The 27,652-nt window shown below is 40.1% G+C and overlaps 1 protein-coding gene and 1 pseudogene across 3 annotated transcripts in view; one reads left to right on the plus strand and one right to left on the minus strand.

Moving 5' to 3' along the window:
* Window positions 1–554: 554 nt before the first annotated feature.
* LOC115513445 lies at window positions 555–1,919 on the minus strand (annotated as a pseudogene).
* A 22,031-nt stretch (window positions 1,920–23,950) lies between these two features.
* The window catches only part of ADGRG6 (adhesion G protein-coupled receptor G6), a 140,415-nt gene continuing 136,713 nt past the window's right edge, over window positions 23,951–27,652 (plus strand). For all 3 annotated transcript variants that reach the window (XM_030316474.1, XM_030316475.1, XM_030316476.1), the window contains exon 1: window positions 23,951–24,302. In XM_030316474.1, coding sequence (XP_030172334.1) covers window positions 24,301–24,302 — 2 coding nt within the window. In that variant the 5' untranslated portion in view covers window positions 23,951–24,300. The remainder of the gene's footprint in view (window positions 24,303–27,652) is intronic.

Below are 27,652 nucleotides of genomic sequence, written 5' to 3' on the forward strand. Positions count from 1 at the left end.
TTGCAGTCACATTCCTTGGCTAGAAGTTTATTTTGTCTTATATCAATACAGCAACTCCAGTTTGCTTATGCTTGCTGTTTGCATGCACACTATTTTCTATCTTTTTTCTCTCAGCCTATTTGCATCTTTGTATTTAAGGGTGCCTCTTTTAGGCCACATGGCATAGAGTCCTGCCTTTTCAATCCAGTTTCACATTCTCTGTCTTTTATTTTGTGTATTTGGTCAATTCACATTTAATAAAATTATGTCTATTATGGACTTTAAGTCTGCCACTTTGTTGTTATTTTTATTTGTTTCATTTCTATTTTGTTCCTCTACTCCTCCTTTCCCTGCTTCTCTCTGTGTTGAGCAAATATTTTGCATCCTGTATTTACTTTTTAACATATATCTTGCCAATTTGTTAGTGGTGGCTCTAGGGATTATAAATGCTACTTTTATTTTTTAATTTTTTTTTTCACTTAAGACAGGGAATACTTTATTCAAATCCATGAGAGAAATGTACAGCTTGGATCTATAATGAAGCATTGTGTTTTAATGCATAGGTCAGAAATTGTATATTAGAGAATACACTGCTACATACAAATTAACTGATCAGAGCACAACTTTTCAATATTCAAAACAGAATAAGCTTCCCTGTAAAAGCAGCACTTTTGTGACATTTTTAACTTTAGTATTCCTCTCCTTCCTCTTCACCCTCTCCTTCAACAGAATCCACACCAACCTCCTCATAATCCTTCTCAAGGGCAGCCATGTCCTCACAGGCCTCAGAAAACTCTCCTTCCTCCATGCCCTCACCCACATGCCAGTGAACAAAGGCATGCTTGGCATACATCTGGTCAAGCTGGTGGTCCAGGCGAACCCAGGCCTCAGCAATGGCTGTGGTGTTGCTTAGCACACACACAGCTCTCTGTACTCTGGCCAGGTCTCCATAGGTACCACAGTGGGAGGCTAGTAATTAACGCCAACTTTGAAGCCAGTGGGGCACCAGTCCACAAACTGGATGGTACGCTTGGCCTTGATGGTGGCAATGGCAGCATTGACATCTTTGGGAACCACGTCACCATGGTACAACAGGCAGGAAGCCATGGCGAGGGTCACATTTCACCATCTGGTTGGCTGACTCAAAGCATTCATTGGTGATCTCTGCTACAGAAAGCAGTTCATGGTAGGCTTTCTCAGCATAAATGACAGGGGCATATGTGGCCAGAGGGAAGTGGATGGGGAATAGGGTACAGGTTGGTCTGGAATTCTGTCAGATCAACATTCAGGGCTCCATCAAATATGAGGGAAGCAGTGATGGAAGACATAATTTGACGAATCAACCTATTGAGGTTAGTGTAGGTTGAGTGTTCAATATCAAGATTTCTACCACAGATGTCATAGATGGCCTCATTGTCTACCATGAAGGCATAATCAGAGTGCTCCAGGGTGGTGTGGGTACTGAGGATGGAGTTGTAGGGCTCAACTACAGCAGTGGAAACCTGGGGAGCTGGGTAAATGGAGAACTCCAGCTTGGACTTCTTGCCATAATTGACAAAGAGACATTCCATCAGCAGGGGGGTGAACCTGGAAGCAGTTCCCCCTCCAAAGCTATGGAAAACCAAGAAGCCCTGAAGACCCGTGCTCTGGGCGGCCAGTTTCCGAATTCGATTCAAGACAAGGTCAATGATCTCCTTGCCGATGGTGTAGTGCCCTTGGGCATAATTATTGGCAGAATCTTTCTTGCCGGTGATGAGCTGCTCAGGGTGGAAGAGCTGGCAGTAGGTGCCAGTGCGAACTTCATCAATGACTGTGGGTTCCAGGTCTACAAACACTGCCCTGGGCACATGCTTGCCAGCACCCGTCTCACTGAAGAAGGTGTTGAAAGAGTCATCTCCTCCCCCAATGGTGTTGTCACTTGGCATCTGGCCATCGGGCTGGATGCCACGTTCCAGGCTATAGAGCTCCCAGCAGGTGTTGCTGATCTGAACACCAGCCTTGCCAATGTGGATAGAGATGCATTCACACAAGGTTGTTGCTTTGCAGCTGCCGAGAAGATGGCAGAGAGGAGGTGGAGAGGTTGTTGCTTCTTACAACGCGACTCTTAGGCGGTGGATGTAAGAGAACCTCTACTTTTATTTATCTAAAAACCATTTTTTTAATGTTTATTTATTTTTGAGAGAGAGGGAGAGAATGTGAGCGGCAGGGAGGGGCAGAGGGAGAGGGAGACCTAGAATCCGGAGCACACTCCAGTCTCCAAGCTGTCAGCACAGAGACTGACGTGGGGCTCAAACTCACGGACCGTGAGATCATGACCTGGGCCTAAGTTGGACGCTTAACGTATGGAGCCACCCAGGTGCCCCTATAACATGCTACTTTAACTTGATCAAAATTTACCTATTCCACAATGACTGTCTTCTAGTTGAATATAGGAAACTTCCAACAATATGGTTCTGTCTACCTCTCCCTTCTTTGCATTGTTTTCATCTATATATACCATAATTTCAACAATATAGTAATATACATTTGGTTTTAACTATGCACATATTTTTTTAAAGAAGCCAATAAAAAAGCAAAAAATACATATATTTATATGAACTCACATGTCACGTACTTATCCTTTCCAGTGCTCTTTATTTCTCCTGGTATATCTGAAATACCATCTGCTGCAATTTTCCTCTGCTCTGGAAAACTTCCCATTTTAAATAACGCAGTTCTGCTAGCATTAATTTCTCTCTATTTTAATTGAAAAATGTCTTAATTATAGCTTTAATTTTGAAGGATAATTTCTCCATGAATAATTCTGAATAATTTTTTCTTTCACTACTTTTAATATGTCATCCCAATATCTAGCCTCCATTGTTTCTGATGAAAGGTTGAATGTTAATCATACTGTTATCTCTATGTACTATGTCATTTTTCTCTTACTGCTTTCAAACTTTCCATTTATTTTTGACTTTCGTTAGTCTGAATTTGATGTGGCTGGATATGACTTTCTCTCTTTTTATTCCAGTTAGGTTTCACAGAGCTTCTTGGACTTGTTAATTTACGTTTTTCAACAAATTTAAGAAATTTTAAAACATTTTTTCTTGGGGCGCCTGGGTGGCGCAGTCGGTTAAGCGTCCGACTTCAGCCAGGTCACGATCCGTGAGTTCGAGCCCCGCGTCAGGCTCTGGGCTGATGGCTCAGAGCCTGGAGCCTGTTTCCGATTCTGTGTCTCCCTCTCTCTCTCCGCCCCTCCCCCGTTCATGCTCTGTCTCTCTCTGTCCCAAAAATAAATAAACGTTGAAAAAAAAATTAAAAAAAAAAAAGAAACATTTTTTCTTTAAATGTGTTTTTTTCTCCAGCCAATTTCTTTTAGTCCTTTCCTTCTGGGTCTCTGATTACATGTGTGCTGTATCAATTGATAGTGTCACAAGCTTTTTTCATTTTCTTCAATATTTTCTTCTTTTCTATTTGTCAGATGAGATAACTTTTCAAATACATGGGTTTTTTTCTCTTGCATCATCTGAAATCTGCAGTTGAGTTTATTGCTAGTTTTTAAATTTCAGTTATTATACTTCTTAGATTTGGATTTTTCAGTTTCCTAAAAGTTTCCATTTCTTTTTTGGCATCCCTACATATTTACTCATTAATATGATTTTTTTTAAATTATTTGAACAGATTTCCTTTAATTATTTGAATATATGTACAGTAGTATTGTGAAGTTTATAACTATTAAATTCAACCCCTGGGGCCACTTTAAATTAGTGTCTATCTATATCTTTGTTCCTTGATTTTTCTGTGTAACGCTTAATTTTTTTTTTCCACGTTTATTTATTTTTGAGACAGAGAGAGACAGAGCATGAACGGGGGAGGGGCAGAGAGAAAGGGAGACACAGAATCGGAAGCAGGCTCCAGGCTCTCAGCTGGCAGCACAGGGCCCGAGGTGGGGTGGAACTCGGCAACGAGATCATAACCTGAGCTGAAGTCCTACGCTCAACTGACTGAGCCACCCAGGTGCCCCTGTATAACATTTCTTTTATAACTAATAAATTTTAGTTGAAAATTAGACCCAGTGGCAGCTATGGAATCTGTTTTGCTTTTCTGAGGACCTTCAGATTTATTGCTTCGTAGCCTGTAACTTGCGTGGATTCAAATTACAAAACCTGTCTTCATGTAGTGTATTGTAACTGAGGTTTCTGCTGCCTAATTTTGTGGGGTTTTAGTTGCTGTCTTTTTTTTTTTTTGGTTTGTTTTTTGTTTTAGTTGGCATCCTGGAAATCGCTATTGCTCAGGAAAAAAATTCATATGACAAAAGACGTGTGTGTGTGTGTGTGTGTGTGTGCGAGAGAGAGAGAGAGAGAGAGCACACCTGCGTGTGCACAAGTGACTTGTCTTGATTTTATCTCCAGTTTGCTTAATGAAAATTGACAGTTGAAGGACTATAACGCACTGAGAGTCTCTCCACTACACTGCCATGCCAATGGACTTTTTCTTTCCAAGTTGACATGTTTATCCGTTTCCTCATTCAGTCTTGCTTCCACTCCCAGATGGTGCCAAGGGGGTTCTAGGGTGCTGCAGAATCCATCCGGTCTACCCCACTCTGCTTCAAACAACAGGTTACTGGTTTGGGCCATGAGTGTTCTACTTACACTGAACCACCTGAGCTCTGCCAACTCGGTTCAAGGTCTTCTGTTTGTAGTCTCTTCTATAAAGGCAGGATTTTATCACACTTAGAGGCCCTTCTTTATTTACTATGGTTCAACATTCTAACAGTGTGCCATACTGTCACCAAAGATGAAGTTGTTGATGTTTTTTATGACATTCTAGACTAGAAATCTGAAAACAATTTCAATCACCTGGAAAATATTCAAATAATAACAGACACCCAACACGTCGTAGTTTTCAAGGTGTTGCCCCATCTCTTATTTAATGTGATCCACACAATATGTGGAACAGGTGCTGCTATAATTCTAATTTTACCAAAATTAAGCTAAATCTTCAAAGTCTTTTCAATAGTTACGATGTAGATTCACAGAACGCAGGAGACAATGCTTTAATATCCCCATGGTCCATGCCATACTCCATTCAACTTAGCTTCTCTGAAACTATGGCAAGGGTCCATATTAATTTTCATGCCAAAATTAATGCTTCTTTCATTTTAAACTGTTTCCAGAGCCTTAAATATCATAGAACTAGTCATTATATCAAAAATATTAGTCTTATAAATCTTACAATTAAACCTAAAGGACAAATATTGAAAAAATATCCTTACATTTTAAACTTAGATTAAATTTGAATCAGATAAATTTATATATAATTATAAAACATAAGTCTCACACTTACATTTATGTAACATATAGTTCATCAATTTAAGCCAAAATATTAATTTTATCATATCATTGTTTTGAATATGAATATTAAGGAAAATACATAATGTAAATAATTATAATCTTCATAATATATGCAAAGTAAAATGTGGCCAAAAAGAAAAAAAATATGGTATAAACTTATTAATAAATTGTCTATAATGTCAGGGAGCAATTTGGGGTTAAGTTTGATTGAAGGAAAGAAGTTTACATTTTTAGGAGTAAATTTAGTTGCATAAAAGAATAAATAACAAATTATCAAAACATTGTGGTCAATCCTTTATTTTAATGACTGGAGAGTATTTCGAAGACAAAGTAATACTAAATGTAATACTTTTGTTAACAATAACAGCTATTGTAATTTATTGAATCCTTAGTCTGTCCCCGGCTACATAATTAATAAGTGTTTTATATTTACTGCTTTTTTTTCCGTTAGGTCTAAAAAGGAAACTTTATTACATTGTTAAAATCTGATTAATAAATTTGAAAAGTGACTTTAAATATGAGCACACACATAAAAATAATCTTGCAGTCTGGGGCTATCATTCCACTTTCCGTGAAATATTGAATAATATCTCTCATTAAGTTTTTCACACATGAGACGCTCAGGAAATGTTGATTTGCTAATAACTAAAAATAAGAAATTCCCAATTGCTTATGACTCTTGCTCTGAGGGTTGCATACTAATAATTACAACAAATTATTTTACATTTTCTCATCTACTTTTATAATGATTCACTGAAAGGGTAATTTGTTCCTTAAAAGACAGTGACCATTCTAAATATGTTTGAAGACTAAATCTAACCACTTCAGAATATGACTTTATTTTATGTTTACTGTGTTAGTGCGATGAAAAAGACTGAATGAAACCCAAGCAGTGCTTAACAGGAATAGATTAATAGTTCTCTTGTGCTCCATTGGAATCAGTTCCTACCCAAAGCAATGACCTATGCCTTGATTATAAGAGTAAAAGCTTGTTGAGTCTAGCTGAGTTGGGAAAGCAAGATCTGTGATTCAGGGTCATTTGGGGAAAACATAAAAATGATCAGGCGCTCTCAGACATGAATCTTGTTAATTTTGGCACAGATTTCCTTCCATTTAAATCAATGGCCAGATTAAAAATATATATATATAAGTATGTAAGCTAGTGTAGCAATTCTGTTGATCATAAGTAGTATTTAGCATTTAAACAGTAGCCATGTTAAATTTCACATATGTGTATGGGGATGCTGACAAAGTAAACCAAAAAAACAATTTGTGGATGTGAATGGTGATTTCTTTGATGCCAGCCATAATTTTTTTAAATGGGTGAGGAGAAACTGATGATAGATTTATTAATGTGGTACAGAAACGATTAAGAAAATATCACTATGGGTACTGTTAAATATACTGTTTAAATTATTTTTAATAAAATACATTAAGAAATACTTTATTGGTTGAATTAGTTTGGATTCTAGACATAGTTGCCCATGCCCAAATGCACTAGCATTTTCCATGTCAAAATATTTTTTTTCCTGAAACTACCTATTAGCAGCTGTCTATGTGAGAATAGAGGGAGGATTGTGTTCACTTCACTCAAAGATTAATGATATTTTACAGCTTCAAAAGAAGTTTTTAATTCTGGCTTTCATGGCAGGCACCTCCTTCTTGTCTCCTTGAACTTTACTGCCATTTTTAAAACATAATTATTCATTCTGTGGCATATTAAAATGGTCTACAAAGCAAAAGTTTTTATTGGAAGTAAGATTTTGCTTGCTGTTAGCTCTGTAGAAGTACACTTCCCTCTTTCTCTCATTTACCAGGTAGCATTGTAATCATTCCAATCATTTTTTGTTTTTATTTTTGCTCAAATATTTAATGCTGGCTAATGGAGACAGGGAAAAGAAGTGAGAGAGAGGAGTTGAACTTGTTCTATTTTCCTCTAGCTTCTCCAAAAAATATGTAGCAACATTTCAATGATAAAAATGAAGTTCTGAAATAGTGAAATTCTTTTGCACATCCACGATCTCTGATCTGTTGTCAGAGCTGGAATCGGGTAGCAGAAGGTTCATAAACTTGTAATCCGCATGGTCTCCACCAGCACTGTCCTGTTTATGATCACCACTTAACTCCATCTCAAAAGCCTGGGGTTTACCGGCCACTTTGTAACGTTATGTGTGATTTCTGCAGGACACGCTCTAAACTTTAAGAATTAAACTTTTAAAAATACATGTAACTATCAATCACAATCTCAGCAAGTTACTTTGTGGATGTTGATAAACTCATTCTAAAATTTATGTAGAGAGGCAGAAGACACAGAGTAGCCAACACAAAGTTAAAGGAGATAAAGTCACAAAACTGACAAGACCTGCAGTCAAGACTTACTATAAAGAGACAGTGATTAAGACTATGGTAGTAGTGAAAGAACTGACAAAGAGATCAGGGGCACAGAGGAGAGAGTACAGAAATAGACCCACATAAACATAGTAACTGATCTTTGACAAAGGAGCAGGTACAAGGGGGAGGAGATACTCTTTTCAGTTAATGGTGCCAAAACGGTTTTTTGCCACATGCAAAACAACAACGACAACAACAACAACAAACATCAATTCTGGACACACCATACACCCTTCATAGAAATTAACTCAAAATAGATCACAGACCTAAATGTAAAACACAAAACATTAGTCTCCTAGAAGATAACATAGGAAGCATTAGATGGCTTTGGGTAGAAGGATGACTCTTTAGTTATAACACCAAAGGCACAATCCAGGAAAGACTTCATTACAATTAAAACTTCTGCTCTGCAAAAGACAATGTCAAGAAAATGAGAAGACAAGCCACAGACTGGGAGAAAATATTTGCAAAGGACACATTTCATAAAGGACTATTATCCAAAATATATAAGGAACACTTAAAGCCCAATTGTAAAACAACTCAATTAAAAAATGGGCCAAGTCCTTAACGGACACCTTAGCAAAGAAGATATACAGATGAAAAGTTAATATATGAAAAAAAATGCTCAATCATATGAAATCGGGGATATGCAAATTAAAATGAAATATCACTACATACCTATTATGATGGTGAAATTCAGAATGCTGATAAAACCAAATGCTGGCAAGGATATGGAACAGCAGGAATCCTCCGTCATTCACTGCTGGTAGGAATGCAAAATGGTGCAGCTACTTTGGAAGACAGTTTGGCAGTTTCTTACAAAACCAAATACATTCCTACCATAAGATTCAGCAATAATACTTTTTGATATTTATACAAAAGAGTTGTAAACTCACATCTGCACAAAAGCCTGTACGTGGATATTTATAGCAGATGCTTTCATAATTGTCAAGACTTAAAAAGCAGATGGGGCGCCTGGGTGGCGCAGTCGGTTAAGCGTCCGACTTCAGCCAGGTCACGATCTCACCGTCCGTGAGTTCGAGCCCCGCGTCAGGCTCTGGGCTGATGGCTCGGAGCCTGGAGCCTGTTTCCGATTCTGTGTCTCCCTCTCTCTCTGCCCCTCCCCCGTTCATGCTCTGTCTCTGTCTGTCCCAAAAATAAATAAAAACGTTGAAAAAAAAAATTAAAAAAAAAAAAAAAAAAGCAGTCAAGATGTCATTCAGGATGGCTAAAATCAAAAACACAAGAAACAACAAGTGTTGGCAAGGATGCAAAGAAAAAGAAACTCTCTTGCACTGATGGGAATGCAAACTGGTACAGTCACTGTGGAAAACAGTATGGAAGTCCCTCAAAATGTTAAAAATAGAACTACCTTATGATCCAATAATTGAACTATCGGGTATTTACCCCTAAAATATTACAAAATTACAAAAACAGTAATTCAAGGAAATATGCATCCCTGTGTTTATGATAGTACTATTTACGATAGATGAATAAAAAAGATGTGATATATATATGTTATATATATAGTAAAATATTATTCAACCATAAAAAAAAGAATGAAATCTTGCCATTTGCAATGACATGGATGGAACCAGAGGTATAATGCTAAGTGAAATAAGTCAGTCAGGGAAAGACAAATATTGTATGATTTCACTCATATGGGGAAGTTAAGAAGAAACAGGAAAAAAAAATGAGCACAAGTAAACAAGAGAGAGAGAAATCAAGAAACAGATACAACTATAGAGAACAAACTGATGCAGAACATCTGGCTGGCTCAGCCGACAGAGCACATGACTCTTGATCTCAGGGTCGTAAGTCCAAGCCCCACATTGAGCATAGAGCTTACTTTAAAAACAAAAAAACAAAAAACAAAAAACCCACACTAACAAAGTGATGGTTTCCACAGGGGAGGTGGTGGGGGGATGGGTGAAATAAGCAATGGGGATTAAAGAGTGCACTTGTGATGAGCACTGGGTGATATATGGAAGTGATGAATCATTGTATCATATACGGAGAACTAATATAACACTGTATGTTAACTATACTGGAATTAAAATTTAAAAGAAAGATGTCCTTCAGTTGGTGAATGAATAAACTGTACTATATCCAGACAATGGAATATTATTCAGCACTAGAAAGAAAGAAGCTACCAAGACATGGAAGAAATTTAAATGCATGTTACTAAGTGAAAGAAACCAACATGAAAATGTTACATACTGTATGATTCCAACTATATGGCATTCTGGAAAAAACAAAACTATGTAGACAGTAAAAAGATCAGTGGTTGCCAGGGATTAGGGAAAGGAGGGATGGATAGATGGAGCACAGAGAATTTTTAGAACAATGAAAATACTCTGTGTGATATTATATAATGTTGTATCCATTAGACATTATGTATATGACATTATGTATGTCATTATACATCAGTCCAAACTCAGAATGTATAACTAGAATGAACTCTAACATAAACTATGGACTTGGAGGCGATTATGATGTGTCAGTGCAGTTTCATAGTTTTAACAAATGTACCACCACTCTGGTGGGCGGTATGATAATGGGGAAGCCTGCGCCTATGTGCGGGCAGGGGATAGATGGGAAATCTCTGTATCATCCTCTCAATTTTGCTTTAAAAAAAATTCTATTAAAAATAAGGTTAATTTGGGGGGCCTGGGTGGCTCAGTCGGCTAAGCATCCAACTTTGGCTCAGGTCATGTTCTCACTGTTCCTGAGTTTGAGGCCCACATCAGGCTCTGTGCTGATGGCTCAGAGCCTGGAACCTGCTTCGGATTCTATTTCTCCCTCTCTCTCTCTCTCTGCCCCTCCCCTGTATGCCCTTTCCCTCCCTCTCTCTCTCAAAAATAAACATTATTTTTTTTAAATAATAAGGTTAATTGATAAATTATGCCTTTGGAAGTGAAAAAAATAACATAACTTTAAAAGGAATGAAATTCTTTTTTTTAAGTTTATTTATTTATTTTGGAAGAGAAAGAGAGAGAGAGAGAGAGAGAACAGGGGAGGGGCAGAGAGAGGAAAAGAGAGAAAGAGAGAAAGAGAGAGAGAGAGAGAGAGAGAGAGAGAATCCCAAGCAGGCTCTGCACTGTCAGCACGGAGCCCAACTCAGGGTTCCAACCCACGAACTTCGAGATCATGACCTGAGCTGAAACCAAGAGTCAAACAATTGAGCCACTCAGGCACCCCAAAAAGGAATGAAATTTTGATACGTGCTACAACATAGATGAAACTTGGAGACTTCATGCTAAGTGAAATAGCCAGACATGAAGGGAAAAATACATGATGCACCTGGAATAAACAAAATTCATAGAGATAGAAAGTAGAATAGACATTGCCAGAGTCTGGGAGAGGTGAGAAAGAGGAGTTACTGTTTAATGGGTATAAAGTTTCAGCTTGGAAAGATGAAAAAGTTATGAAGATAGAAAGTAATGACGGTTGGCTCAGTCAGTTGAACATCCAACTTTGGCTCAGGTCATGATCTTGCGGTTTGTGAGTTCAAGCTCCGCATCAGAATCTTGGGATTCTCTCACTCCCTCTCTCTCTGCCCCTCACTTGCTCTCTTGCGTTCTCTCTCTCTCATTCTCAAAAATAAATAAACATTAAAAAAAGAAAGCAATGATGGTTGACAACAATGAGAATGGACTTAATGCCAGTGAACTATACACTTGGAAATGTTGAAAAGGTAAATTTATGTTATGTGTACAGTAAAAAAAAATTGATATAATTCACTATATTCTTTTAACTTTAGTTTAAAAAGGAATTTTAGAATGTTTCAACAGAAGAGATAAGAAATTATAAAAAGCTATATGTAATACAAACGGCAAATATACAAATGGCACTTAAAGGGAATCATGAAAGCAAGTCTTGTAATTTTCTTGTCAAAAACAGGACTGGTTTATAGAGGACTCAGAAAAGGTAGTTTCTGGTGAAGGTATTGCTCACAAGATTATTGTGTTGGAAGGGTTTCAGTTCAAGTGTGCTGAATACCCAGTTTACTTGGTTTGCACATTTGTAGTAAATACAGAAACACCGAACAATCTTCAGTGGATTTGTCACACTTCCATAGTCCAAGATCTCCGTCTTGACTCCATGGCTGTCAGCCAGAACATGAACATTTGAGATGGCCAAATATGTTACACTGCTATTCAAGGAATGCTTCCTACAAACTATACATAGGATGGGAACATATGGACACTAAACAGAATCACAGAATCCAACTCGGTTTGATTTAACAACAAATTTTTGCTATTTATTCTGTTAGTGAATCTTGCCTTCTTCAGTGAGGGGATTTTTTTTTTTCCATAGAAAGATCTGATTCTACTTCTAATTATTATTAATAATAATAGCTTCTGTCATCTCTAAGTTCTGACTCTGCCAAACATTTTGCAAATAGTGTCTCTAAGCATAATAACAATTAGTGAAGGTGGGCATCGTTTATTCCCATTTATAGATATGGAATTGGGATTGAGACCGATGTTTGCCCAAGGCCACCTAATGAATGAGTGATAGAGCCTGGGTTTGTATTCCTGCTTCTGGGGTTCCCAACTGTGTGTTTTCCCACTGTGCTATGCTTTCTACTGGAGTCCCAAGTTCAATGCTCATTCTGCTGGATCCAGGTTCTAGAACCTCTTGATTTCTTACTCTTTGAGAGTAAGGTAACTTTCAAAGGTAAGTTCAGCGAGTAGTTATTCTCTGGGCACCATTTTAAACAAATTTGACAGCTCATTCATTTTTTTAACAACCCTTATCTACAGTCTAGTAGACCTGTCTTATTTTCAGTCATATTTCTTGGCCTGGAATTGTGCTTTCCTTTATTCCCAATTGTTCTGGCCCTACCAGGCAATTCAAACAAGAAAATTAGGTTCTCCAAGACCAGTATATAAAATACAATTAAAGGTACCATTAAAGAAAAGAAAAAGAAAAGTTCAAACTCTGGCAATATTCCATACCAATTAGCATACTAAATATCAAAATCGATAATCAATGATCTAGTTTGAACTCAGGCAGGCATAACTTTTAGAGAAAATATATTCAAAAGTTTACAACATGTGAATAGATATCTTGGACTGAAAAATAATTTGTATAAATCTAATGAAAAAAGCTTATTTTTTCAAACAGTAGAAATTTTAAACTAGTCACCATTTTACTAAGGAATTTGTGGATTCAAAAATCTAAGATCAATTTTTCCTTCCTAAAAAATCCACAAAGTTGACTCCATATAGACTAATACGTCTACTGAGTTTTTTCTTTAAATACTAAGACAGGAATTTAGTCAACTGTGTACATGTTTGATGTATTTTGTGTGTGTGTGTGTGTGTGTGTGTGTGTGTGTGTGGCATTTGTTAGTGCTCCTAGAAATATAAGCAATATGCTGACTTTGATTTTTGTTTTACATCTTCTAGACTAAAACTTGGCACAAGAGCTGGTTATTTCAGAACCATTTAGTAGCATTGCAATAAAATTTAGTAGGATGGAATTGTTATGTTTTAGAAACTAGCAAAGGAAATGGTAGCTATCGTTGTTCTTGACAACTCATATACTTATTTATGCACTGGGACAAGATTATAGCACATAGGTATGTTAAATAAAATGTGCTAAATAAAAAATATAAGGGGTGCTTAGGTGGCTCAGTTGGTTAAGCATCCAACTTTTGACTTTGGCTGAAGCCATGATCTCATGGTCGTGAGATTGTGAGATTGAGCCACAAGCTGGGCTGCACGCTGGGCATGAAAACCTGATGAAGATTCTCTCTCTCTCTCCCCACCTCTGCCCCTTCCCTGCTCATGCTCTCTTTCTCTCTCCCTCCAAACAAGTGATATTACTCCATCAATGTTAAGAACGTGCACTTAATTAAAAGGTATGGCATAGGAAAGGTATTATTTGTCTCGGAGTATAAATTCATTTGGCTCAAAAGGGTGAGGAGTTTACATATTTTGAAACTTACACTGTAACTGAGTTTTTAAGCATGGTTTTTGAAAAAAAAAAACAGAACAGATGTACTAAAATTCAACCTTTTAATTAATTCTCAATAAATGTGCTCAAGTTTATATTCTTCAATTCTTAATCATTTCCACCATTGAACCCACCATTTACATTTTTTTTCATGACCATGAAACATTGTATTATCAAACAAACTCCACCTTCAATGAGAGTTGGAGATACCTGTCCTCTGAAGATCAGTATGTGAGCCTGGAAAGCTAATGGAGGAAATAGTAGTCATTTCTCAGATGGAGGTCAAACCTAAATGCTTGCTGAGATAGAGACCACTAGCGAGCAAGCATTACTGTTTTCAATCCAGGAAGGCTCAGAAATGGGAGGCATGCAATTCCTTTGATGTCACAAGCGAGGTAGGTGACTGCTTTAGGATCTATATAAGGAGGAACTTAGGACCACAGACCTACTAAGAGGAAACATCAGGGGTAAAGGGGGATTCTGACTAAACCAACTTGACAGGATCCTTGTGCAGGGATGTTAGGATGATCAGATACTACCTGGGGAATGACAGGGATGCATAATTTGAAAAATTGGTTGTTTGTTCGCCTCTATATTTATTCTTGGCCACATACTATATGTGGCCACATATATTCATATCTAAATGAAATGGCATGATGTCTTTTGTGTTAGAGAGTGTGTTTATTTTTTTAATTAATTGGCTTTTCAAAAAAATTTTTTTAAATGTTTTTATTTATTTTTGAGAGAGAGACAGAGGGTGAATGGGGGAGGGGCAGAGAGAGAGGGAGACATAGAATCTGAAGCAGGCTCCAGGCTTCAAGCTGTCAGCACAGAGCCCGATGTAGGGCTCAAACTCACAAACTGAGATCATAACCTGAGCTGGTCCGATGCTCAACTGACTGAGGCACACAGGCACCCCATAATTAATTGGCTTTATTAATTAATCATTTTTCTCCAATTGTAGAAAACTATCTCAGATATTAAGCTCTGTAACAGTAAAGGATATTAGTATTGGTTTCACAAAGTGTTTGCTTCCTGTCCCTATTTGTTTTTCTCCCATGAGGAATCTGATTTTCCCCTCTCTCATGCACACACCCCCACATGAACACACACACTTACACTTTCCATTTAAATTCCTGGAAAATTACTTTGATTTAAAAAAAAAGTCACAGAAAACTTGTATAGAATCAACTCAGGAAAGCAAATACATAATAAAAACTATTCCTTCCTGTTTGCTTGTCTCTTTTTGGCCTGAGTTATGAGTATCATTACAATTCACATGCTATAACTATTGCTCAATACTTTTTTTTTTTTGAGCAGCAGGCAAAAGTTTATTAGAGTAGAAGTTTAGAAAGTAAGAATAGTAGGAAAGCTCTCTTTACAGAGAGGGGACATTCAAAATTGAATGCCTCTATTGCTTAATACTTTTGAAATGAAAAGATAAGATTGCCCAGATAAAATACGTTCCTTTAAGTTATTTAAATATCTTTGACATTTGATTGTATAATACTTTATCAATTCTTTCAATAACAGTTGTTATATCAGTCAGGATCAGCTAGATTATACCCTCGTAACAAATAGCCCCTAATCTTAGTGGCCTACAGGAACAAAAGCATATTTTACCCACTCTCTTCCCTAAAGGTTTGCTACAGGTCCAAACATCCTCACTCAGGAACGGATGAAATCAGTGGACGAAATCTCCACCCTTTTGTAATATTGCCAGTTGCTGCATCAGGAAGAGACAGTGACAAATTGCACTTTGCTTTTTAAACACTTCTGCCCCAAAGTGATATATGCCATTTATGCTCACATCCTATTTCCCAAAGCAAGTCCACATTACCTGGCCTGACATCCTACGGAAAGGAAAGAGCACTCCTACCACGTGCTGAGAAAGAGAAGCACCACCCTGGTAAACATCCCACAGCTATAGCATCTGAAAGTAGCAAAAGATCATGTATAATCATGTAAATTAACAAAAACACAGTCAATCCTATGTTGTCTTCATGATGCCAAGCATCAAAGAGCTCAGATGTCTGTTATGTAGGTTTGGACTAGGTAAGAACCATGTCTCCTTGACTTCAGAAGTCTCTGGAGCCTGTTCCATGTTTTCCATTTCCATTCCCACAATATTTATTTTCTCACTTAGGGCTACTGTGGTCCTCCCCTGGCATAAATCTTCTCTACTATAGTCCATCCCAATTAATTTATAAACACTGCTTTCATCCTGTGGCTCCCTTGCCAACAAGCTGAACAAAAACAGAAGACAGTTAAAACTGAGTCAAACTCCTTAGTCTGACCCTCCAAGCCTCCCACAATCTGCCATCAATTAGTTTTTCACTCCTTATCGGCCTCCAGAATCTGTAACTGCAGCCAGACCATTTGCTCACTTGCCCTCAAATATTTATCACCGTTTCCTATATTGCGGCAAAAACAGTCTCACTGCTTCAAAGTCTCGCTGTTTTCCTCTTGCACTGAAAATCAAACCTATTCTTTAAGACTTAGTGGAACTTCTCACTCATCTGTGAGAGGCTATTCTACCATTGCCAAGGCAGCTTGACAGAGATTTTTAGAAAAATCTTAGAATGCAATGCTTGTGTTAAATAATTAACTTTTATCAAGCACCTAATATATTGCAGGCAGTGTGACAGTTGCATGTCTTAGAGTGTTTAACACACATCTCACATTCACCATGTCCAAATCTGAATTCTTGATTTTCCCTCCTAAACCTGCTTCTCCCTCAGCCTCCTCCTTCAGGTATTAGCAATTCCGTTCACTCATCTATAGAGGTGAGAACACCAGAATACTCCCCACCTCTGTTTTTCCTCATACTCTGTATCCAGTTATCAGCAAATCATCTCCAGAATATCACAAGTTGAAGAACTTCTCACCAATTCCATTTGTCACCCTAGTTCAAACCATTATTGTCTCTTTCTTTGATTATGCAGACTGCTAAATAGTCTGCTTCCATTTTTGAACTCTTTAGATTCTATTTTCCAATATGTCAGACCATACTTTTGTCTATTCAAAATTACTCCAATATTTACTTATCCTACAAAAAAAAAAAAATCCAATGCCTGTTATATTGCCTGTAAGACAAAAAAAAAAAAAAAATTGGATTTTTGTTATCTCTCAGATCTCATTCCCTCTTTTTCCTTCAAGTCCTGCCTCTCTGTTTTCCTTGCTGTGATATGCAGGCCAAGCCCATCCTACCACAGAGCATTTGTACTTGCTTGTCCTTCTTGTTTGGAACACTCTCCCTTCATATAACTGCCTGGTTCTAATTTCCACTTAATTCAAGTCTCTTCCATGATGACCTCTTGTTCAAGAGGCTTTCTCTGACCACTGTGCACAATCTCTTCTTTTTTTTTTTTAATTTGAGAGGCGGGGGGGGTGTGGGGGAGACGGAGAGAGGGAGAGAGTAAATTCCCAAGCAGGCTCCCTGCTATCAGAGTGGAGCCCAATGTGGGGCTGGAACTCACAAACATGAGATCATGACCTGAGCTGAAATCAAGAAACAGATGCTTAACGGACTAAGCCACTTAGGTCCCCCATCACAATGTTTTGAAACAACACCACAATGTTTTGAAACCTCTCCTTGCTTTTATTTCATGGAACTTATCACCACCTGTATAGCATGAATCTATTTTTCATTACATTACCATCTACCTCTCCTCCATACCAGGTGGAATTTAAGCATAATGAAAGCAGAGACTTTATTTTTGTTTACTGCTGTAATGACAGCACTTAATACTTGACATAAAGTAGGCAATCAATATTTTTCTTGATGAATGAATACATGAATGAAAGGGAAATTAATAATTACATGAATAAATGTGGCTCTTATTATTGCATTCATTTATGCTTGGTCTTCTTATATAACTCAGGATTGTTTCCCAGTTTTTGAAACTGTGAAGTTTATATATTCAGCTGGATTCTCAGAAACACTAATTCTCACCATGCTAGTGAAGGCCAGTTTTGGAGTGCTTTTAACATTTATTTATTTTTGAGACAGAGAAAGAGCATGAGCAGGGGAGGGTCAGAGAGAGAGGGAGACACAGAATCCAAAACAGGCTCCAGGCTCTGAGCCGTCAGCCCAGAGCCCGACGCGGGGCTCGAACTCACGGACCGTGAGATCATGACCTGAGCCGAAGTCGGACACCCAACCGACTGAGCCACCCAGGCGCCCCTGGAGTGCTTTAAAAGCAGGGTAATACAATAGCCGAAACACCTGTATGCTTGTACTTCCTGGATCCATATCTTTTTTTCCTTGCGTTTCTTCTGACCAGACTACACTCAACCCTCTATGTAAATGCTCCAGGCAAGTATAGTTGCACTTGGTTTGGTTGGGCAGGGTTGTAAGTGTCGACTTAGAAAAAATTGCGTTTAAGCTCTGGTTGCCTAGATGCTTTTAGGCCAAATGTCTGTCTGTATAATGCTGGCATGAAGACTAAAGGAGGTGCTGCATGTAATTATCTCAATAGAGTTTCAGGTGCATAGGCAGCTCCAATGGTGGTGATTGCTTTCAATCATATTTTTATTATGAGTGGAAGACTACAGAGCTGTCAGTACATGAAAGTCACAGCAGCCTACATTAACCACCGAACTAGGAGAGTCGGACTCACAATGTATGTCATGTCAGCTTTAAAACAATAACTAATTTGTTTTGATTGTATCACAGGAAACAAGGGTTTTCAGGAAGTAAACTCTAATGAACTTGATGTTTCTCTTAGACGTTGATAGGAATGGATTATACAAAGGATCATTTTTGAGCACTTGAACAGAATGAAGTATTACTAAGAGCCAGTAAAAGCTCACCAAGAACAAGTCCTATCCTCAAACTTACGTTCAGGGTTGAAAACCGGAATGTCTTGATTGGTAAGTAGATTAGGAGAATATAAAAACCATATGAATTTTCTGACATAGTGACCTGCGATCACGTGCGGGCTCCCGTTGGGGAAAATGTAGAGGATCAGAGTAAGGCAAGACAGATAACTGGTCGAAAACGTGTGTCTTCCAACACTAATTATTAGTAAATCAGTACTACTAAGTAGCAGGCCCCTCATGGAATCCCACAGGGCTTTGCTTGGGCCAGTGTTGTCATTCATAACTGCAATGAAGGAAATAGAATTATTAAATTTTCAGGTAACAAAAACTCGGAAAATACTGCTGACAAGATTAATAAAGGAATCAAATTTCAAATTGATTTCTACAAACTGATACACTGGTTTGAATGCAACAAACTAACATTTGCTGCGCCCCGTGACATGGATTCAGATTATTGCCTTAGGGCAGGATGGGCTGTCTGACCTGGAACAGCTCATGTGAAAAGACATGGGGCCAACAGTGAGGAGAGGCCATGGGGGGAAGTACAGCACCGGAAGTCAGTCAGACATTGGTGTGGCCTCAGCTTTCTCTTGCTTGCTGTGTGATCCTGGGTAAGTTGCTCAACCACTTTGAACTTTAATTTCCTATCTTTAAATAGGAATAATAATCATTTGCCAAGCATTTGAATTTGTAGAGAGGCATCGTATTTTTGTGAGATTAACTTTTTGTTTTCTTTTTTCCCTTTATTTATTTCCCCTTCTGCTTCTTCCTGCACAAGCTTCTAGTTGCTGTATGTTCACAACTTCTGGAAATAATGGGGCAGAAAGAAGAAGAAGAAGAAGAAGAAGAAGAAGAAGAAGAAGAAGAGGAAGAGGAGTAAGAAGAAGAAGAAGAAAAAGAAGAAGAGGAAGAGGAGTAAGAAGAAGAAGGAGGCGGCATTTAGGATCCCTGGACTGGTTTTTCAGACCCTAAAGCAGAACACCAAGAGAACTGACAGGATTGGAGGGATGAATGAAATGTTGAGACACAGCAGAGAAAGACAAGCTACCTCCCTTCTCAGGATAGAAAGGGAAGTAAGAGAGATTGTGGGCGTGTTAGAGTGCTGAGCCCTTTGTTTCCTGCCTGCCTCCTCTCTGATCTCTATGAGATCCCAGACAGGGGCCAAGGGTCCAGAATGGGAAGGGCTGTTTGAAGGGAGCAGGATGGCAGACAGCGATGGCCCATCAGGAAGTCAAGAAAAAGCCACAAACCTGGAGGGGCCTCACTGACAAGATTGATAACCTTTGCAGACTGATGACCAAGCACCGAGCAGGTTGATATCTGCTGACATAAATAAATCAAGGACCATATTTTTTTCTACTCTCCCTGCTGAAGAAATCAACTAGCCTGTTGAAATGGAAGGAATCGAACTGGTTAAGGCAGCATGAGAGATTAAAACAGAAATTGGACTGAAGAATTACTTATAAATTAAGATATATGTCTTGAACAACTAGATTTGTAGTCCAAAATTTATACACTCCCTGCCATGCAGTAGATCAACATAATAATAGGTACTCCTTTTCCTACTATAATTATGTTATGGGTTGCTCAAGTGGTCAACATTAACTTTTATTTAGACAAGAGTACTATCCAGTTCAGGAAAGGTAAGGATCTCACTGTTATCAAGGGCAACAAGTAGAATCCACTTTGAGTACATTGTCAAGAGGGCTGATACTGGCCCCTGTTTTGATAGCAAAGGGTGAATCCCATGTGTAGTGAGGAGTCAGGCACTGAATGGTTAAAATAGCCATGGTTGCGGAAACTGAATAAGGAAAAGCTGAGTGGCGAGAGATGATAGCTGTCTTCAGATATTTGAAAGGCTTTTTGTGGAAGATAGAATGTCCTTGTTCTGAATGGAAGCTGATGGCATGAATGTTTGATTCAATCAACAGAAAGAGGAAGTTTCTCATAGCGAAGTGTTCATCAATGCTAAGGATTCAAACAGATGTTCAATATTCATTTTGTCTGGAATGTTGTCAGAGGATTCCTGTGTGCAAAGGAATGTGGTCCTGGCACTTTCAGTTTTAGGATGATATATGAGGCAAGCAGAGGCAACCGATATTACCAAATTCCAGGAAATACGCGGGGTGCTCTGTATTGTTAGCTCACTGAATCTGCCTGATGACCCCATGAGTTAAACATTGTAAGTATTATTACAAATCAGGTTTATAGTTTACATAGTAAACTACCAGACTTAATAGTGCTGATAAATTACAGGAACAAGTTTTGAACCCAGGTTGTTTCATTAAAAGATCATGTACTTTCCTCTTCACACTCTATTTCCCTAACATGCTCTTTTAAAGAAAAAGAACAAATCCTTAGTTTGAGGACAGAATTACCAAAATACACAGATTTTACTAATGTACTGATTAATGACAGGCACTGTCTCCAGAAATATTTTACCTATGATTCATGTAAACATATAGAAATAACAAAAGATACATTTATGAACGTTGTGACATATAATAGCACACGTAAATACACATGGCTTTTAGACATTAGGTACATTTGTTTCAGTTACTATGATGGTTAATTTTTTTTAAGTTTATTAATTTATTTTTGGGGGGGGGGGGCGAGAGAGCGTGAGCCAGGAAAGGGCAGAGAAAGAGGGAGAGAGATATAATCCCACTTGAACTCACAAACCATGAGATCATGACCTGAGCCGAAATCAAGAGTTGGCTACTTAACTGACTGAGCCACCCAGGCACCCCTATGATGATTAATTTTATATGTCCACTTGATTGGGCCATAGAATCCGGATATTTGGTCAAATGTTACTCTGGATGTTTCTGTGAAAATGTCTTTTAGATGAGGTTAACAGATCAGTAGACATTGAGTAAAGCACATTCCTTGCCATAATATAGGTGGGCCTAATCCAATCAGTGGAAGGTGTCAACAGAACAAAGACTAACCTCCTGCAAACAAGAAGGCACTCTGCCAGCACACTGCCTTTGGACTTGGATGGCAACTCTTCCCGTGAGTGTCCAGTATGCTGGCCTACCCTGAAGATTTTGGACTTGTACCTCCATAATCATGTGGGCCAATTCTTTAAACCTCTCTTTATATGTGTATATACATCCTGTTTGTTCTGTTTGTCTAAATCACCCTAATACAGTTATGTCTATTTCCTTGTCTGCCCTTGTGTTTCCAGCTTTAAAATTCTGAGTGGAACAACCAGATGTATGAGTTTGGGAGCAGCTCACGCCTCATCGAGCCTTCAGATGAGACCACAACCTTAGCCAGTCTTGGGAGACGCAGCGGGCAAAGCTGCCCTCAGATTCCTAAATCTGGGGACTGTGAAATAGTAAATGTCACTGCTCAAAAGAAAATTCTATGAGTAGAACGTAAATGTCCTTGGGACATTCTGGCGTTAATAGAGACCGATTTGAATTGTGCAGTCCTCACATCTCTGGGTCTCATTTCCCTTTCTGTCACAAGGGAGCGCTGGACAGAGGAACTTCGGTTTTCCTTAAGTGCTAAATTCAACATCTCTATTAATTACACTGTTTATTCATCAAAATAAACATTGATAAAAGTCATAAGAAGAACACACCCTGGATTTCCAGGCCTCTGCATTTGGTGGCAGCATTCCAGCTTCCTTTCTGCCAGGAGCTGTCTGTGCTCAAGTCCTGCTCTGCTTCTTCTTCTTCTTCTTCTTCTTCTTTTTTTTTTTTTTTTCCACCCCAACAGTTTTCTATCACCAGCCAATCAATGTTATATAAATTTTTTGGCACCTTTTTGTGTGGCCTGTGCATGTATACGTGTGCATGCTCACAGTTCAAGGCGGGCTGAACTCTGGATGTGTATGTTGCCCTATCACCGGGAAGATTTGCCTCCAGCATTTCACAGATTAACTCCCGCAGTTCACAAGGGGAAGGGAGGTACTTTCCAAGTGTGAGTCCTTTTTTTTTCCCTCTTCTCATCTCCAAGGAGGTGTGTCTGGATCTTTTTGCCAGTCGGCTACTTTGTAGGAGCACTGGAATCCAGGCAGTGGACTTTCCCCAGTGAGCAACCCGATTTGCTTTGCAAATCGATTCTGCTGAATGAAATGTCATGGGAACACGTTCCCAGCCCCCCTGTTAATATCTCTTCAATTTTCCTATCTCTAAGTCCCAGAGGAGCAGTTCTGGTAGGTGGGTCTCAGCCAAAACTGTGCACCAGTCTGCCACCCGTTCTAAGTTTTGCTTTCTCGGGATCTCTATGCACCCACTTTCAGCCCCCCGAGTCTGTTCCTGCCTCCTATCACACAGTACCCACTCCCCTTTCAAATACTTCTTTCCAGAAGGGATGTGAACAGTTCAAATTAAGGGCAATGGCAAAGAGTTTAAGTATTATCACTCTGTGGGTTATGGAGAGGCATTTAATGAAGACTAAATTCTAAGCCCAAAGCATGAATCTCTGTTTGTGGCACTGAAGGCGGCAGCAGATCAGGGGCAGAAGGCGGTGGGTGTATTTGTCGTGGGTGCGGTGGTGGCCACTGCGACTGCCGCCTTCTCGGCCTCTTCCTAAGTCCGGTCTTCATCCTCCCTGGAGAAGGGTGTGGTGGGAGAGCATCCCCTTTCCCCGCAGAGACCAGGGGATGCGGCGCCGGTATGGGGCGGCCGAGGTCGTTCGGAAGACAGACGGACTCCCCCTTCACTCCGATTATTAGAAAGAAAAAGAACAGAAGAACGAAGAAAGACTAGAGGAGAGAGGTGAAAGAAAGGAAAGGCAGAGACCAGGGAAGAAAAGGACAGAGAAGAACAAGGAAAGGGGAGAGAAGGAAGCCGGCGGCCCCAGAGCTTGGCGCAGGGACCCGCTGGGCTGGGGACACGGAATCCCAGCAGGCGGGCAGATGCCCACATCGCCGCCGCCGGCATTCCGAGCTTCTCTCTTTTTTTTTTTTTTTTTTTTTTTTGCGCAGAGTCTCCCGAATTCAGGGCTCGAGGCTTTCTGCTGACCTCGGGTCTGCCCCGTCCCCTCCCCCGCCTGGGAGCAGAGCCCGGCCCGGCGCCAATCGCCCACCCCGGCCCGGCCCCCGCAACGTGCGCCAGGCTGCCCGTCGGGGGAGCGCCTCTCCCGCCCCGCAGCCGGACTTCTCCCTCTCTGCCCCGGGGCAGGCGATCCTGGGTGGGGCGGCCGCGCTTTGGGGACGGCCCCCGCCGCGGAGCGTCGAGACTGGGGCCGCCCCAGGGCCGCGCGGGGCCCGGCCAGACGCCGCGCGCCGCCTGGGCAGCCGCACCTGAGCCCCCCGCCCCCCACAGCTCGGGCCGAGCGACTGGCGCGGGGAGCAGCCCGGGCCCGCGGGCGGGGGTGGGGGGGGGGTGGAGGACGAGAGCCCCGGCGCGGTGACCACGTGCCGCCTCCCGCGGGCGGGGGCGAGGACCTGCCGGGTCGGACCCCTCCACCCGCGCGCGGCCCAGATCAGCCCGCGCACCCAGCACCGGCTCAGGGGCAGCCCCGCCTGCCCTCACCTTCTCGCCCTAACTTTTCTTAAACTTGTCTGGAAGGAGGAACCTGCCGCCCTGTCCGCCCCCTAGCCGCCGCGATCCGCACTTGAACTCCGCAGCGCCGGCCTTCCACCTTGCGCCGCCCCGGGCGCGGGCGTGGAGTGGCTGCCGGGAAACCCCGATGAACTCTCCAGAAAGTGCGTGAAGGAGGGTCGGGCAGCCGCGCGCGGCTCGGCGGGGGGCGCGCGGGGTCTCCATCGGGGAGCTCGCAGCAGCAGAGCCGGGGAAGGACTGTGGACCATGACCGTGCGGCCCCTGCGGACCTTAATGCCAACATGTAAGTCTCACCTTTCAGCTGAGAATTCCTTCACACCTTTACCTGTATCTACCTCCTCCCCCCCACCCCCCCACCTCAACTAAATGATTTTGCAAGGACTTCAACTGCATTGACAGAATAAACCGGTTTGTCTTCAGTTTGACCCCCGAGGCACCGAGGAGCGAGCAGGTATTGCCAAGGCGGAGCTGTGACTTGCGTGTGCGGCTTCCTTTTTTTTTTTTTTCTTTTTTTTTTTTTTTTTTTCCAGCGAGAGGTAAACCTCACATTTGGGCGGTGTAAAGCGTAATAAAAAAGGGCAGGGCTTCAAGAATGGGGAAAACGTGTTTTCGAGTCAAATTAAACAAGGAGTAACCGGCATCGCTCCTCCATCCAGGGGCCTTGCCCTGCCAAGAAAGAGCGCTCCTGGATCAACACCTGGGGGCTTGGAAGGTACTGGTTATACCGGGAAAATGTTGACTTTACACATTGTCACCCTTGACTGTAGAAGTTATTCTTGGATCTTTGGGTTATTTGAATGGTTTAAAAAAAAAAAAAACGCGCAGAAAAGTTTCTTGGTTGTCTTGTGTAGATTAAAAAGTAATGAAGGACTATGTCATTTTACCGGATGGGATGTGGGAGGCTTCTTGTCTGGAATTAGAAGCGGGGGACATAGGGTTATGAAGGGTCAGAGAAACCTAAAAGGTTTTAATTTTACGGAATTACCATCGAAGTTCTGAGGTTTCTCCAAGCGACCCCGCGAAAGGGCCGCTGAGCGCAGCCTGGGCCTTCCAGAATGGAAAAAAAGGAAGATAGTTCTAAAAAGGCCCTGTTTTTGTGTCTTACTGAGAAGCTGCCTTTTCTTGTAATATGTAATTTTCCCTCTGATGTTTTATTTAATCTTGGGCAGATACGCTGACATTTTACTCCCGTCCACTAACATCCAAGAGTTTCTAGAAGTTGATATTCATCCTCCCTCCTCCAGCTACCGGATCCTGATGTGTTTCCATCATAATTTCCTCTTTCAGCTTAATACCTGGGTAGAGACTTGCGCCTCAGGCCCTGTCTTTCCCTTCCTTGCAACTTCTACCCAGCATTTTTAAAACAGGAAGTGTAGTACCCACAAGCCTAGCCCTCTGCCCCTGTGTTCCTGGTGGTCAGCAGTAGAATTAGAAAAGAGCTACTTATTTTCATTAAAAGCGCGTGTGCAGTAAATCCACACCTGTGAATTTTAGGGTTTCGTTTATGCCAGTGGATTCAGCGAGGTACAACCTGAAATAATTTATTTTGAGATGCAGCCAACAGGCTCACAGGAGACTTGTTCTCATATACAGGCGACACATTTTGAATGAATGTGAATTTGTGTGAAACTTCAGTTTTTCCTAAAAATATAGGAAGGCTTTTAACAGCAGATATTTGTCTAGCTTCCTTCAGCTTTCCTAGGTAATTTCGATCTTATGGGAAATGAAATAAACGTATGAATACCAATTTTTTAAAAATAACATGAAACTGATCCACAGGTATTGTAAAAATTTCTTCATGAAATGAAGTTATTTACTCCATTTGAATTCCACATGTTTAGAAACTCTTATGTCATAGAGCGTCAAGATATGAACATTTAATCACATAAAATATAGTTTAATACCCTGATTTGAGTTTCTTTATGGAGCTATTCTGTCTGAAAGTTTTTCCATGTCTTGCCAGATCAAAATGGTTTCTTTTTTCCATTTTGCTGTTTATAATTCATATGGAGTGGTTTAAGATGATCTGATTCTTTTTAGATATTAGTATGTTAGAATATATGGAAATAATACCAACCTTTCCAAAGTAAACGTTCTTACTATCTTGTTGAAAAATGCTAAAATGGGGAACACAAACGATATTATCTTTTAAATTTTTATTTTAATGGGTTCAAGCACACAAACTAAGGTATTTTCTGCCTACTCTGTGGGGGGAGAATGTTAATATATTCTTACATTCAAGTTATGAAGTTATAGATTTCATAAATATATTTGGAGTTGTACTGACTACATATTTTTCATATCCTAAGAAATTTAGTAGATTTAGCAAGACTTGTGTTAACTGATCTCAGGCTGCATGAAACTCCTGTTCCATTTATGGCTTATATAAATTACATGACACTGTGCTTTTCCAATGTGAATGGTGAATGAGGCTATTGTCTCTTGGCTTATGGGAAATATTAGAAGCTTGTAGTTTTACTGCCTAACTGGACACGTCACTCTGATTTCTGGAAATAATGATTTGAAAGAGAATCAGTTTATACATTAAAAATAAACTGACAACTACTTCCTTAAACTTGACCATTTTTCTAACTGCCCATCTCTTCCAGAGTTTATATTTCTGATGGGATGATTAAAAGTTTCTAGAGACTATTTAGACTTTAGACTAAATAGAATAAGGCTTTGTTCAATGTGTGTGGCATGCTTGGGCAAAAACCCATATCTTTCCATTTCATTTCTGGTGGGATAGCATTATTGCATTATCTATATTGGATGGCATTAAGATACATACTTAGTGACTGGGGTGACAGCATGTAAAGGACATTTCAGTGGTAACTAAAACACCAATAAAACTTGAGCCTGGTTACCTGAGTATCATCTCACTTTCCTTTACGAGCATCACTCAGGATGCAATTATTTGGAATGCCTAGGGCATTCAAGATTACTGTATTTAAAATATTTATAGTGAATATGACAAAAGCTTAGCATATTTAGTATAGCATTTGTAAAAAGAAACCACAAATTAGGAAGAAAAATATTCCTATTGTGATTGACAACTACAAAAACAATTTGAACATGCCAGTCCAAATAAAGGAAACCCAAATGAGATGCTACTTCTACCAAACTGGCGATGACTAAGGCACTCATACTGATGGGAGTGTCATGAGATAAACATGGATACACTTCAGTGTAAATGTGTGTGAGTGTGTTTACATTTATTTGGAAGTAATTTTAAACTGGGACGCCTGGGTGGCTCAGTGGGTTAAGCTTACAGCTCTTGATTTCCACTCAGGTCGTGGTCTCACGGTTCTTGAGTTCGAGCCCAGCATCAGGCTCTCTGCTGACAGCGTGCAGCCTGCTTGGGATTCTCTCTGTCTCGCTCTTGCTCTGCCCCTCCCCCACTCAGGCATGTGCATTTGCTCCCTCTTTCCCTCTCTCTCTCGAAGTAAATAAATCAACATTTTAAAAAAATAAAGCATTTTAAACCTTCATAAAAGTTGCAAGAATAATACGAAGAGCGCATGTATATTCTTTAATGTGGAATCACTTAGTGTATCCCATTTGTTTTATTGTCCATCCTCTCCTCTTCCCTCCACCCTCCCCTCTCTGTACATGCACCACAATATTTTGCCT

Source organism: Lynx canadensis, chromosome B2 (assembly GCF_007474595.2).
Source record: "Lynx canadensis isolate LIC74 chromosome B2, mLynCan4.pri.v2, whole genome shotgun sequence".
NCBI lineage: Eukaryota > Metazoa > Chordata > Mammalia > Carnivora > Felidae > Lynx > Lynx canadensis.